Raw genomic sequence first — 12,729 nt, 5'->3', positions numbered from 1 at the left:
CACTGTTAGACTGACTGTGTTCAGCCACAGAAAGAATCAGGAACAAAATGAATATGTTGTTGTCATGGCAGCTCTGCTTCCCCCGGTGAGTTTGCCTGCAAATTTTTCAAGGAGACGTTATGGAAATTGTGCTCATCACCTTCTCACCTTGGAGAAATAAAACAGTCCTCGACGGAGCTGGGGCCTCATTTATAAAGCTTGCTGAAGCACAAACGGGTCCTGAAAGATGCGTATGCCACTTTCCCACGCAGTTTGTGATTTAAAAAAAATTAACTTTGAGCCTTGAGCAGCACATTTAGGAGACGGGGAACCTGGTGGTGCTGATCAAATATCAAATATCAGACTTATTGATCCACGTGATCATAAACAGCCAAGCTGCAGTGGTATAGATGTTTCTTTAGTGGAACATTGCTGCTGAATCAGCAGCTATATGTTCAGAGTGGCTAGAACTGATTGATTATCAATTGTGACAAAGTGTAACAATCAGTCTAATTTCAGAGGAAACACATAAATAGTGCGGTGACAGCCGTGAGTAAAGCTGCAGTGTGGATGCGCCGGTGTTGTTGCCAGTCTCTGGGGGCGTCTGTTCTGGTCCAGCTGCTTTTATTAAGATTTACAGTTATTTTGTATAAATATACTAAACTGTATGAACACAGGAACAAAGTGAGTCTCTGGGAAAGTCTCATGCAAAAAAAACCCCAAACAAACTGCAATAGAGGTGATTTACCAATGTTACATGTGAAATAAAGACATTTGAGATTTTATATGGCTTATTTTATTATTATACATACATGATACGTGGTACAGTTTAGTATATTTTAATGTTATGGCTGTAAATCCTGATAAAAGCTTCTCACATGGACGGGAATCACTTTTTGACACAACGCCCGTACAGTCATGTGCTCTGGATGCACTGCTGCTGGAGACAGACGACCTCCTCCTCCACCCTCCACCCTCCACCCTCCGCCTGATTAAGGGCCCGTCCACACCAGGAAACCAGTTCACCTAAACGAGCTGTCTTTGGCCTGTCTTCCAGATGAGGCGGTTTTAGAAGCCCAAAGACAGGTTGTTTTGAACACGGGTACCAGAGTGAGGAAATTCTAAAACCCCGGCTCCTGCCTTTCAACCCCGCCAGGGTGTGGACAGCAAAGACCATCATCTGTGGAAGAAAGACGACGTAGCGTCACAGCGCCCCTCAAGTCCTGGTATGTGTACTACATGCCCTGAAGCCTCGTGTTGGGCCGAGTTCATAGTGACGTGTGGACGGAAGTTTTGTGGAGAAGGCTGGGGACACTCTGACACACTGGTCACCACAACCATGATGTCACTCTCCTCCATGATGTCACTCTCCTCCGACCTCCACCTCCAGACCCGACTCTTCTCCACCTCTGCAGCCACTGCTCTCTGTGACCCTCACCATTTCCAGTGATGACGACGAGCTGCCCACTGTTTCTTTTACTAGTGATTCCACTAGACTGGATAGCAGCACCTGATTGGTGGAAACCTGGCAACCATCCAGAGTGTTTCTCTGTCTGGGGCCCGGTTGTTCAAAACTGGATTATCGTTTAACCAGCCGTTAAAGTGATTTAACCGACCGTTAACTTTAACAGCACTGTTATCTTGTTCAAAACCGGGTTCACTTTAACCAGGTGTTATCTTGATGTTTAAAGTTAACACACCACCGGACCTCTGCTAACTATAGTTAACAGTGGGTAACTCTCACCATGGCATTCACTGGCAGCGCTGCGTTCATGATGCCAGTTCAACAATAGGATAGAGTACCGTGGACTTAACTTTGAGTTAGTGATGTTGAGGTTAGTTAGTGATGTTGATCAGTTAGTGATGTTTTATTACTTTTTTTTTTTTAACATTCATCTCCTGAAACAACAAGAGAAGAGAAGTGAAGAGAAACATTAAGCCTACTAATAGTTTTAACAGTGTTCAATTAAAATATTACCACACACACACTGTAGGTACAGGCAAACACATGATTTATACTAAATCAAAAATTATATTTAACTTTCCCAATGAAAGTTTTGGCGAAGTTTATGTTTTTGTCTTAATGTATTTATCTATTTATTGGTTTGTATGTCTGTCTGTCTGTCTGTCTGTCTGTCTGTCTGTCTGTATGTATGTATGTATGTATGTATGTATGTATGTATGTATGTATGTATGTATGTATGTATGTATGTATGTATGTATGCATGTATGTATGTATGTTACCTACTTTTTTGCAAAAGCTATTTTTTTCAGGGATGATTCGTCACCCAAGGATGGTTCCATTTAATTTTGAAAGTGATCGGGTCAAAGGTCAAGGTCTAAGTCACAAACAGATCAAAAAAGTGTTATTGTGTTCAGTCGATTGATGTCAAATCAATACCAAAATGCTCAGTTTTGAATTTCCTGTCCTCTGATATGTGAAATGATGCGGTGACCTCATTACGCTGGTTCGCAGTTGGGGTCAAAGGTCAGCAATCTGGATCAAATAGCCTTGTAATCTCTTTTTTTTTTAAACTTTTTGTTTTTCAATTTTAACAACACAAACAGAACAGAACATTCCCTGACACAAGATTCCTCATTTATCAAAAGAAACACGATGCACATGAGCAGAACCAATATATACAAAATGTGAACATTCAACAACCCCTTTTCAGAATGCCTTCTACAAAAAGATCAAATAAACTAGCGGGAAAATAAATAAAATAAAATAAAATAAATCACATTCCCAAATAGTCTTTCACCAAATGCCACCTTTGGTCAAACAAGTCAGTTTTCAGTTGTAAAGATGCAGTCATTCTTTCCATTATAAACACTTGTTTTATCCTTTGCTTCCATTCTGACACCGATGGTGGGTTCACTTGCTTCCAGTTTGCTGTTATTGCCTTTTTGGCAACCAATAACAGAATATGCAGAATATACTTTGTGCCTGTATCAAAGTCACTTGATATGATGCCAAGTAAGCAGAACATGACATTTGAAGGTATTACTCTTTTTATAATTATCTCAATCTCGTCCCTAATCCCCTGCCAGAACCCCAGAATGACTGGACCATCCCAGAAGATATGTGTGTGGTTACCTATCATTCCACATTGTCTCCAGCATACTGCAGATGTGCGGTCTTTAACAAATTTAGAAATTATAGAGGGCGTGTGAAAAAACCTAATTTTTATCTTCCAATCAAATTCCTTCCACTGTTGACTCTTTATGCCTCTGTGGCTTCCCTCACACAGCTTGTCCCATTGGTCATCACTGATTATGGAATTGGATTCTAGCTCCCACTTTTCTTTAATATTATAAGTATTTTGACAAGCATCAGACAACAGACATTTATACAGATTGGAAACATGTTTCCGTTGAGGAAAATTCTTTTCTGCAATTATAATAAAATACTGCTCTATGTCATTTAGATTTTTGTTAAATCTATCTAGTTCTTTATGGTTCATAATGTAATGTCTGATTTGTAGATATCTATAAAAGTCATTTGTAGGAAGTTCAAACTGTTCTTGAAGCTGAGAGAATGATTTAAGTTGTGTTCCATCAAATAACTGATTAAGAATGACTAGGCCCTTAGCGGCCCATCTCTTAAAGCCATGATCATATGTGGAGGGAGGAAAGTCCATGTTGCCCACTATGGGCATAGCTCTAGAAAAAGATCCAGGGTCCTTGAGCATCTTTTTTTTCTTCAGCCCAGACCTTTAAAGTATGCTTGGTCCATTCATTAATTACTTTAACTTTATTCATCATTTTAATGTCAATAAAAGGTAGGGTGGATAACTGAATCCCTTTAACTTCACCCTGCTCGATTTGAATCCACTTTACCTCCTCGTCTCCCCTGATCCAAATGAGGATTGCTGCCAATTGTGCTGCCCAATAATAATGTTTTAAATTTGGCAAAGCCAGTCCTCCTTTGTTTTTAGGCAGAAACAATGTTTTAATATTTACTCTGGTTCTCTTTTGTTGCCATATAAATTTAGATATTAATTTATTCATCATGCTTAACAATGAGATTGGAACTCTTATAGGCCAGCATTGGAATACAAACAGGAGACGAGGAAGTAGATTCATTCGCACAGTCTCCACTCTGCCGTAGAGGGATAAAGGTAAAACCTCCCAACGGGTCATGTCCTTTTTTATCTGTTTTATCAGTTTGTTATAGTTTGCTTCATACAGTTGTGTAGGTTGAGGGGTGAGAGTAATACCAAGGTATCTCAACCCCTGTTTCGACCAGAGAAAGGTCACTTTTTCATTCAGTTGAGTCGGCCATATTCCTGCTGCCATCATTGCTTCCGATTTAGTTTGATTAATTCTGTATCCAGAAATATCTCCATATTCTTCTAAACATTGCATGAGCCTGGGAATCGACGTGAGAGGATGTTTTAGGAAAATCAAAATATCGTCCGCAAAAAAGGGAAATTTTGTGTATTGTGCCAGCCCCATCTTCAACACCCTGAATCTGATTATCCTGATGTATGGCCTCCGCCAGGGGCTCCATACTGAGGGCAAACAGAATTGGAGATAAAGAGTTGCCTTGGCGAACTCCTCTTTCAATGTTAAAATAATTTGAACAATGCCCATTAACTCTAACTCTCGATCTGGGATTTTTGTACAACAATCTAAACCAACTAATGAATGTTTCACCAAAGCCCATTTCAACCAGTGTTCGTTCTAAAAATGTCCAACTCACACGATCGAATGCTTTCTCGGCATCGAAGCCAAGAAGCATCGATGGGTCTCCATTTTTTGTCATTAACGATTGCAAGTTTAAAGCCCTTCTTACATTATTTGTTCCATGACGGCCTGAGATGAACCCTGTCTGGTCAGGTTTTACCAGTTTTTTAATATATTTTTGTAATCGTGTTGCTAATATAGATGTTAATATTGTATAGTCCACACAGAGGAGACTGATAGGACGGTAACTTGAACACTGTAGTGGATCTTTCCCTTCCTTATGTAGGACTGTGATGATGGCCTCAGACCAAGTATCTGGAGGGTTTCCTGAATTTAGAACATAATTATACAGCTTGCAAAGTACTGGAGGGAGTTCATTGACAAATGTTTTGTAGTATTCACTTGAAAGCCCATCAGTCCCGGGCGACTTCTTGTGTTTAAATTTGCCAATTGTTTTCCTAACTTCATCTTCTCCTATAGGATCTGTTAATCTAGAAGATTCCTCTGAACTCAATTTTTCCATATTCAAATGTTTAAAAAACGTTTGCATTTTCTCTTCCTGTAATTCCTGAGCCTGACTCTTGTATAGTTCTTGATAAAATTCAGCAAAGCGATTAGATATATTTTTTTGGGCTTGTAGCGATGACATTAGTAAGAGGTTGTTTAATTTTTGGTACTATTCGACTTGCCTGATCCTTTTGTAATTGAAATGCTAGTAATCTGCTAGGCTTGTTTCCAAATTCATAGTATTTACGATCAATGAATCTAAGGGCTCCTTCTGCCTAATATGTCAGCAGCTCATTTAGTTTAGCTCTATTTACTTTAAGTTTTTCTAAAATGTCTTGTTTTCCCTGTTGTTTGTGTTCAAATTCCAATCTGTTGATTTCAGTTTCTATTTCACTTTGTTGTTGCATTCTTTTTTTCTTCAGTTTAGATCCTATAGATATGATTTCCCCCCGAATTGTGGCCTTTGACGCATCCCATAGAACTGACGGAGAAACCATTCCGTTATCATTAAAGACAAAATACTCATTTATAGCTGTTCGTATTTCCTCCCTTATGTTCGTGTCAGCCAACAAGGAGACGTTTAGCCTCCAATATCTAAAAGAAGGTTCTAATCCCAGATCAAGAGTTGTAACCACAGGGCCATGGTCCGAAATCGTTATAGATTCAATTACACAGTCTATGACTCTATGAATATCTTTTGTTGAGATTAAAACATGGTCTAGCCTAGAGTAGCTACCATGTACATGTGACATAAATGTAAAATCTCTCATATTTGGGTGAAGATGACGCCAGGTGTCGGTTAATCCCAACTCCCCAATCATGTTTACTACACTCTTAGACATTCTGGTCTGAGGCGTAGACTTTATAGGTAATTTATCCAATTTGTTGTTAATTACACAATTAAAGCCTCCAGCTACAAGCATGATACCTTCCCCGTTGTCTGCAATAAGATTTGCAATTTTTTAAAAGAATTGTGGACAGTCCTCATTGGGGGCATATATATTTACAATGCTCACCTTTAGTCCAGCAATAGTACCCACTACCATAATAAATCGCCCCTCTGCGTCCTGCAAAAATTTTTCACAGTTAAAGTAAACAGATTTATGAAACAAAATAGCCACACCTCTTTTCTTTTTGTTACCATATGAACTAAAATAGACCTGATCCACCCACTCCCTTTTCAACTTAAGATGTTCCTTTTCTGTGATATGAGTCTCCTGGAGTAGGGCTATAACACATTTTAACTTTTTTAGTTGACCCAGGATTTTTTTTCTCTTGATGGGGTCGTTAATTCCTTTAATGTTATATGTTACTAAGTTTAGTGAAGTCATCATTAACGACAACATTTAAAATGATCCTCTCTCATATGCAAAATAACAACAAAATAAAATACTTGTGAATACAAGCAAAATTGAAACATTTGAGTCAGGGAGAACACAGGAACAACACTTAAAACAAAAAACAGAACTTCCACTTGCTCAGTCAGCCATAGTATCTTAACTACAACCATGTCTGACCCCTGGTGACAATAGGACAGAGGGTGGTGACTTAAACTCTCTGTGAGATAGAGCACAAAACGTGCAAAAGTGACCAATAATACACCTACTGGTAGATGTAAAAAAGGTCTCAATGAGTATAAATTACTCATAAAAAAACAAAAACAAAGGTCTGTCACGTATGTACATCAAACATATGTAATTTGTGTGACCGTATAAAAATCTATCTATATTTACCTTCCTTAGAATGTTGTTTTATTTTACTGAGCCATCTTATCTGTTTACTGCTCCATCATGGCCCTCAGACCCGCAGTAGACAAGGCACAGTCCTTCTTTCTCCTCATGTTGATGCTCTATTCCTCAGCCATCCTCTCCCTGGTGCGTTCTCTGTCCCCTCCGGACACCTGGACACCGAGCTGCTCCAAAGTGTCCATGGCGCTTGTCAGCGTGGCAAAACTTTTTTCTTCAGTGTCGGTCTTAATTTTGAGCCGCGCTGGATACAGGCATTTCCCCTGAATGCCCCTCTGCTTCAGCTGTTTGATAACTACATGCACCTTCGCTCGCTTCTTTTGTAGCTCAGGAGAGTAATCTTGATCAAAGAAGATCCTCATATCTTGAAATATAACTTTACCTTGCTTCCATGCTTGCTGTAAAACAGCGTCTTTGACCGACGCATCCAGAAATCTCACTATTATCGAGCGGGGAGGAGCTGTCGAATCTGTCGTTCTGGATTGAAGTGAGCGATGCGCTCTCTCGATCTTAATATCCAAGTCCGGTGACAGCGTTAGCACTTTCGACAATAACTCTTTAACAAAGACAGTCATATTTACCCCCTCACACCCCTCAGGAATCTGAAAGATGCGAATATTATTTCTTCTCATCCTGTTCTGTAGTTCGTTGCATGTAGCAGAGAGTAACATGTCACGTTTGAGCAAGTGTTGAAGCACCCTGTGCTGCGTAGCCCCCGTGTCTTCGGCCTCACTCACTCGGGTCTCTAACTCACCAATTTGCTGCTGATGGTCATTCAGTTGTTCCTTTATGTCAGTAACGGACTTCTCAAGGCGACTGAGACCATGTTTTGTTTCTGCATGCCCTTGTATGTTTTCTTGGCGGAGTTTCTTTATCTCATTCAGCACCGTTAGCTCCTCACTTAGCTCATCTGCTAGCTCCGTCGCTAGCTCTTCAGTGTTCGGGTTAGCTTTAGCACCCAAGGTGGGGCTAGCCACAGGTTCAGTCAAACCTCGCTCTTTTTTGTCGTTTTCTTTCGGAGTCCCATGTTTGCTCCTGTTCCTGGATGGTCTCATTCTTCTTTGCAGCTCGGATTCTAGTTGGAAGGTTTGAACGGCATGTGTTTATCACACATTTTCTAACTTTATCGGACAGGACCTCATGTCTACGATGTTGCTTCCTTCATGAGGTCACCGGAAGTCCATAACCTCGTAATCTATTGGTTTCCATGTTGGCGTTAGGATGCTAAGGTCTGCGCTCCACTGACTGCCTCTTCAAGTTACCAATATATTCGGCCCCTGTAGGCCAATATGCACAAAATCTTTCTTATGAATGACTGCAGTGAAACCCCCTGACGTTCTTATTTTTAGATTCCATGGGAAACTTCACAACTGTATTCCTGCGCAAAGCTCGTCTTAAGTGTGTAACACGCTGTTCAACTGGTCTGGCATTTGGCTGTGTTGCTACTGAACATTTGCATTATGAACCTGTTGAAAGTAGGGATGTCCGATAATATCGGCGGGCCGATATTATCGGCCGATATTGACTTAAAAATGTAATATTTGGAAATATCGGTATCGGATTTTTACAACCGATATTGGAATTTCCGAGGCTGCATGAACGCAGCATGGGATGTTTACAGGCGCGCGCTTGATGACGTTTAACAACAAGTACAACACGCTCGACTCGTGGCTAAGAAGGAGAAGCCCGGTGAATGAAATGTCCGTGGAGGACTGGAGGCTCAACCAGGCCCTCTTCCCTGCTGGGGCAAGTACCTGACTGCACCCTGCACCAGTGTTGACAGTGAACCACTGTTCAGCACTGGTACCACATCATTGATGAGAAGAGAAATCTCATACATTGCTGAGATGCTGAGATGCTTGTATTCATACAGAACAATCTCCCTCTTACACATGAGGACATGGGGAAAAGAAATAGACCAGTTATATGGACGAGTCAACTTCAGTCTTTGTTTTTGTTGCACTTTAAAGGAGGGCTGTTTTAATTTTGTGAGCATTTCTGTGCCTTTCTTGTTTATATTTACACTATTTTGTTACTCTTAAAAGAGATTGAGCCCAGTTTGAGTCTATTATTTGACAAGTTATGGCCAGTTATTCATTCATTGACTGTTTACAACTAATGGACTGAAGATATGCCTCTTCCTTTTTTTTTATATTGTCTGTGATGTTGTTGAGTTTGTTGTTGAGGTTTCTCTCTAACACTAAATAAATATGGCACTTTTTTCCATCATTTAAGTTGTTGTTCTCTTATTTTTCTCAGTGTGTACATTTGGAAAGCCATGTTTGATTCACATATGCATCCAGTGGGGCATCACAATGAAATTAGGCATAATGTGTTAATTCCACAGTAGGAGATATTTTATGTTGTTGTTCCCGAACAGTTTTGATGTAAAAAGCCAGCATATATCGGTATCGGTGATATCGGTATCGGAAATTAAGAGTTGGACAATATCGGAATATCGGATATCGGTAGAAAAGCCAATATCGAGCATCCCTAGTTGAAAGCTAAGTTCAGACTGCATTTGAAGATTTGAGTTCACTTCTTTGGTAGAGACCGCGTTTATAACATTTTATTATTACACTGTATAGTTCCAAAGTCTTCTAATATGGGTGTTTTGAAAACAGGGACCCCCGAGCAAATAAGGAAGCTCCTCCGATTTCGCATGGTGACAGGAAATATTTCTGAAGTCTAAATACAGCGCAAAAACTGAAGTAAGAATTGGGATTGGGCCTTAGTCTCATGTACTGCACATGCTGGGTGGGCGTTTCCTGTGTGAAGAGATGCTCCTGAACATGCTTGGATTTCTGAATCCACCACGGCTAAATGTGTATGTGTGTTCCCACTGCCCATGAGCAACCATCCGGGGGGGAGTTAACGTATCGTAAACCGAGCGAGGCAACGAGCCGGGATCACTGCTAGAATCTACTGGGAAATAACATGTGAGGAGCCGCCTGTCAGGCGGGGGCGAGCGGGGAAATAACCCAGGATCTGCCAGCCGCTGCCAGCTCTCTGATGTTCAACCCCCCCCCCCCCCACACACACACACACACACACACACACACCAGAGCACTGCTTCTTGTACATTCTTGCTCACTCAACATGCAATGCCTGAATAACATTTTGCACCACACAAACAGTAATCCAATTTTACTGACTACATGCACATACACGCGTGCATGCACACACACACACACACACACACACACACACACACACACACACACACACACACACACACACACACACACATACACACACAGAATGGTTGACTGACACTCATATCTGCCCCTCCCCCCCCCCTCCCCATGGGGTTCAGCCACTGAAACTATGACATCTGTCTTTGCCTTCGTTGCAGCACAGATGCAACATCAGTGGAGCCGTTGCATCATTTGTCTGCCGCTCTCATGCTCCTCAGTAACTGCTGGCCCAGAACGCGGCGGTGGGTGGATGACAGGATCGAGCCCAGAGGTTCTTTCTTCTAAGTCGATTACATGCAAATGTGTGCCTGCAGGCCACAGCTGATCCCAGATCTGTACCACAGCACATTGTGTCTAATGATGGCGAGCGGTAGGAGTGGATGCCGTGATGGGAGGCTTATTCATGAAATGTCGTGAAGTTAGAACGACTCCTTCATGAATTGATGTCAAACCAGGGCGATTTCTTTCTCTGGTCTTCAGCAGGGGAAAGTCTTGTCAGGATAACCTCAGAGGGTGAGGTGAGGGTGAGTTGAGGGTGGTGTGTAGGTGAGTTGAGGGTGAGTTCTGGGTGAGGTGATGGTGAGTTGAGGGTGAGATGAGGGGGAAGTGAGGTGATGGTGAGTTGAGGGTGAGATGAGGGGGAGTTCTGGGTGAGGTGATGGTGAGTTGAGGGTGAGATGAGGGGGAGGGGAGGGTGAGTTCTGGGTGAGGTGATGGTGAGTTGAGGGTGAGATGAGGGGGAGTTCTGGGTGAGGTGATGGTGAGTTGAGGGTGAGATGAGGGGGAGGGGAGGGTGAGTTCTGGGTGAGGTGATGGTGAGTTGAGGGTGAGATGAGGGGGAGGGGAGGGTGAGTTCTGGGTGAGGTGATGGTGAGTTGAGGGTGAGATGAGGGGGAGGGGAGGGTGCGTTCTGGATGAGGTGATGGTGAGTTGAGGGTGAGATGAGGGGGAGGGGAGGGTGAGTTCTGGGTGAGGTGATGGTGAGTTGAGGGTGCGATGAGGGGGAAGTGAGGTGATGGTGAGTTGAGGGTGAGATGAGGGGGAGGGGAGGGTGAGTTCTGGGTGAGGTGATGGTGAGTTGAGGGTGAGATGAGGGGGAGGGGAGGGTGAGTTCTGGGTGAGGTGATGGTGAGTTGAGGGTGAGATGAGGGTGAGTTCTGGGTGAGGTGATGGTGAGTTGAGGGTGAGATGAGAGGGAGTTCTGGGTGAGGTGATGGTGAGTTGAGGGTGAGATGAGGGGGAGGGGAGGGTGAGTTCTGGGTGAGGTGATGGTGAGTTGAGGGTGAGATGAGGGGGAGGGGAGGGTGAGTTCTGGGTGAGGTGATGGTGAGTTGAGGGTGAGATGAGGGGGAGGGGAGGGTGCGTTCTGGATGAGGTGATGGTGAGTTGAGGGTGAGATGAGGGGGAGGGGAGGGTGCGTTCTGGATGAGGTGATTGTGAGTTGAGGGTGAGATGAGGGGGAGGGGAGGGGGAGTTCTGGGTGAGGTGATGGTGAGTTGAGGGTGAGATGAGGGGGAGGGGAGGGTGAGTTCTGGGTGAGGTGATGGTGAGTTGAGGGTGAGATGAGGGGGAGGGGAGGGTGCGTTCTGGATGAGGTGTTTTGGGTGAGGTTTTGGTGAGAGTGAGACGAGGGTGATGTGTGGGTGAGGTGAGGCTGAGGTGAATGTGAGGTCTGGATGAGGTAAGGGCGAGGTCCGGGTGAGGTGAGTGTGAGGTCTGGATGAGGTAAGGGCGAGGTCCGGGTGAGGTGAGGGTGAGGTCTGAATGAGGTAAGGGCGAGGTCCGGGTGAGGTGAAGGTGAGGTGAGTGTGAGTTCTGGGTGAGTTGAGGGTGAGGTCAGGGTGAGTTGAGGGTGAGGTGAGTGTGAGTTCTGGGTAAGGTGAGGGTGGGTTCTGGGTGAGGTGAGGGTAAGGTGAGGGTGAGGTGAGGTGAGGTGAGGTGAGGTGAGGGTGAGGTGAGGTGAGGCATCAGGCTGGCAGTGGTCCAGGACTATCAGGTCTTGATGTCCAGCTCAGTGACCACTAGGAGCCTCCAGACGACTTTGTCCACAATCTCCCGGCTGTTGGGTACGGCGACTGACTGGAGACCCCTCTGGGTCCACATTCTGTCCTCATGACGTCCACCAAGGACGCAATGACATCATTGATCATATAGACCCATCCATACACTCAGTCTGAGAGCAAGATTATGTCTCCTACTTGTACGACTCCAGATTCTGCCCTACATTCCACCACTGATCAGTTCAGGCTCTGGAAGATTCATTTACATTTTGGAGGAAACTTTTTTCTTTCTCCAGGTCAAACGATTGGTGGATGTCAGAAACCTGTGATTGCTGTTGTTCAAATATAAATGTTTTGTAGTAACAATACCTTAGACATTATATTTACCAACACCCCCCCCCCCCCCCCCTCTCTCTCTCTCTCAGATCACAGCTTTCGATGAGCTCCAGGCCGACTTCAAAGTGCCGATCGATCAGGGCAACCCTCTCCATGCGGTAGGTTTGGATTTGTTTATCTCTCAGAGGAAGATGTTTTGTGATGACATGTTGTCTCCATACAAGCGTAGGAGGTGTTTCTCACACCAGCTCACATACAACTAAAGTATTTCGAGGT

The 12,729-nt window shown here is 43.5% G+C and overlaps 1 protein-coding gene across 2 annotated transcripts in view; it reads left to right on the top strand.

The window, feature by feature from the left end:
• The window catches only part of cnih3 (cornichon family AMPA receptor auxiliary protein 3), a gene marked incomplete at both ends in the record, with an annotated part of 76,941 nt that overhangs the window by 18,186 nt on the left and 46,026 nt on the right, over positions 1-12,729 (top strand). For both annotated transcript variants that reach the window (XM_080514525.1, XM_080514526.1), the window contains one exon: positions 12,543-12,611. In XM_080514525.1, the coding sequence (XP_080370651.1) occupies positions 12,543-12,611 (69 nt within the window). The remainder of the gene's footprint in view (positions 1-12,542; positions 12,612-12,729) is intronic.

This window comes from Blennius ocellaris, assembly GCF_963422515.1.
Source record: "Blennius ocellaris genome assembly, chromosome: 18".
Classification (NCBI taxonomy): domain Eukaryota; kingdom Metazoa; phylum Chordata; class Actinopteri; order Blenniiformes; family Blenniidae; genus Blennius; species Blennius ocellaris.
This window is presented reverse-complemented; position numbering and strand designations above follow the sequence as displayed.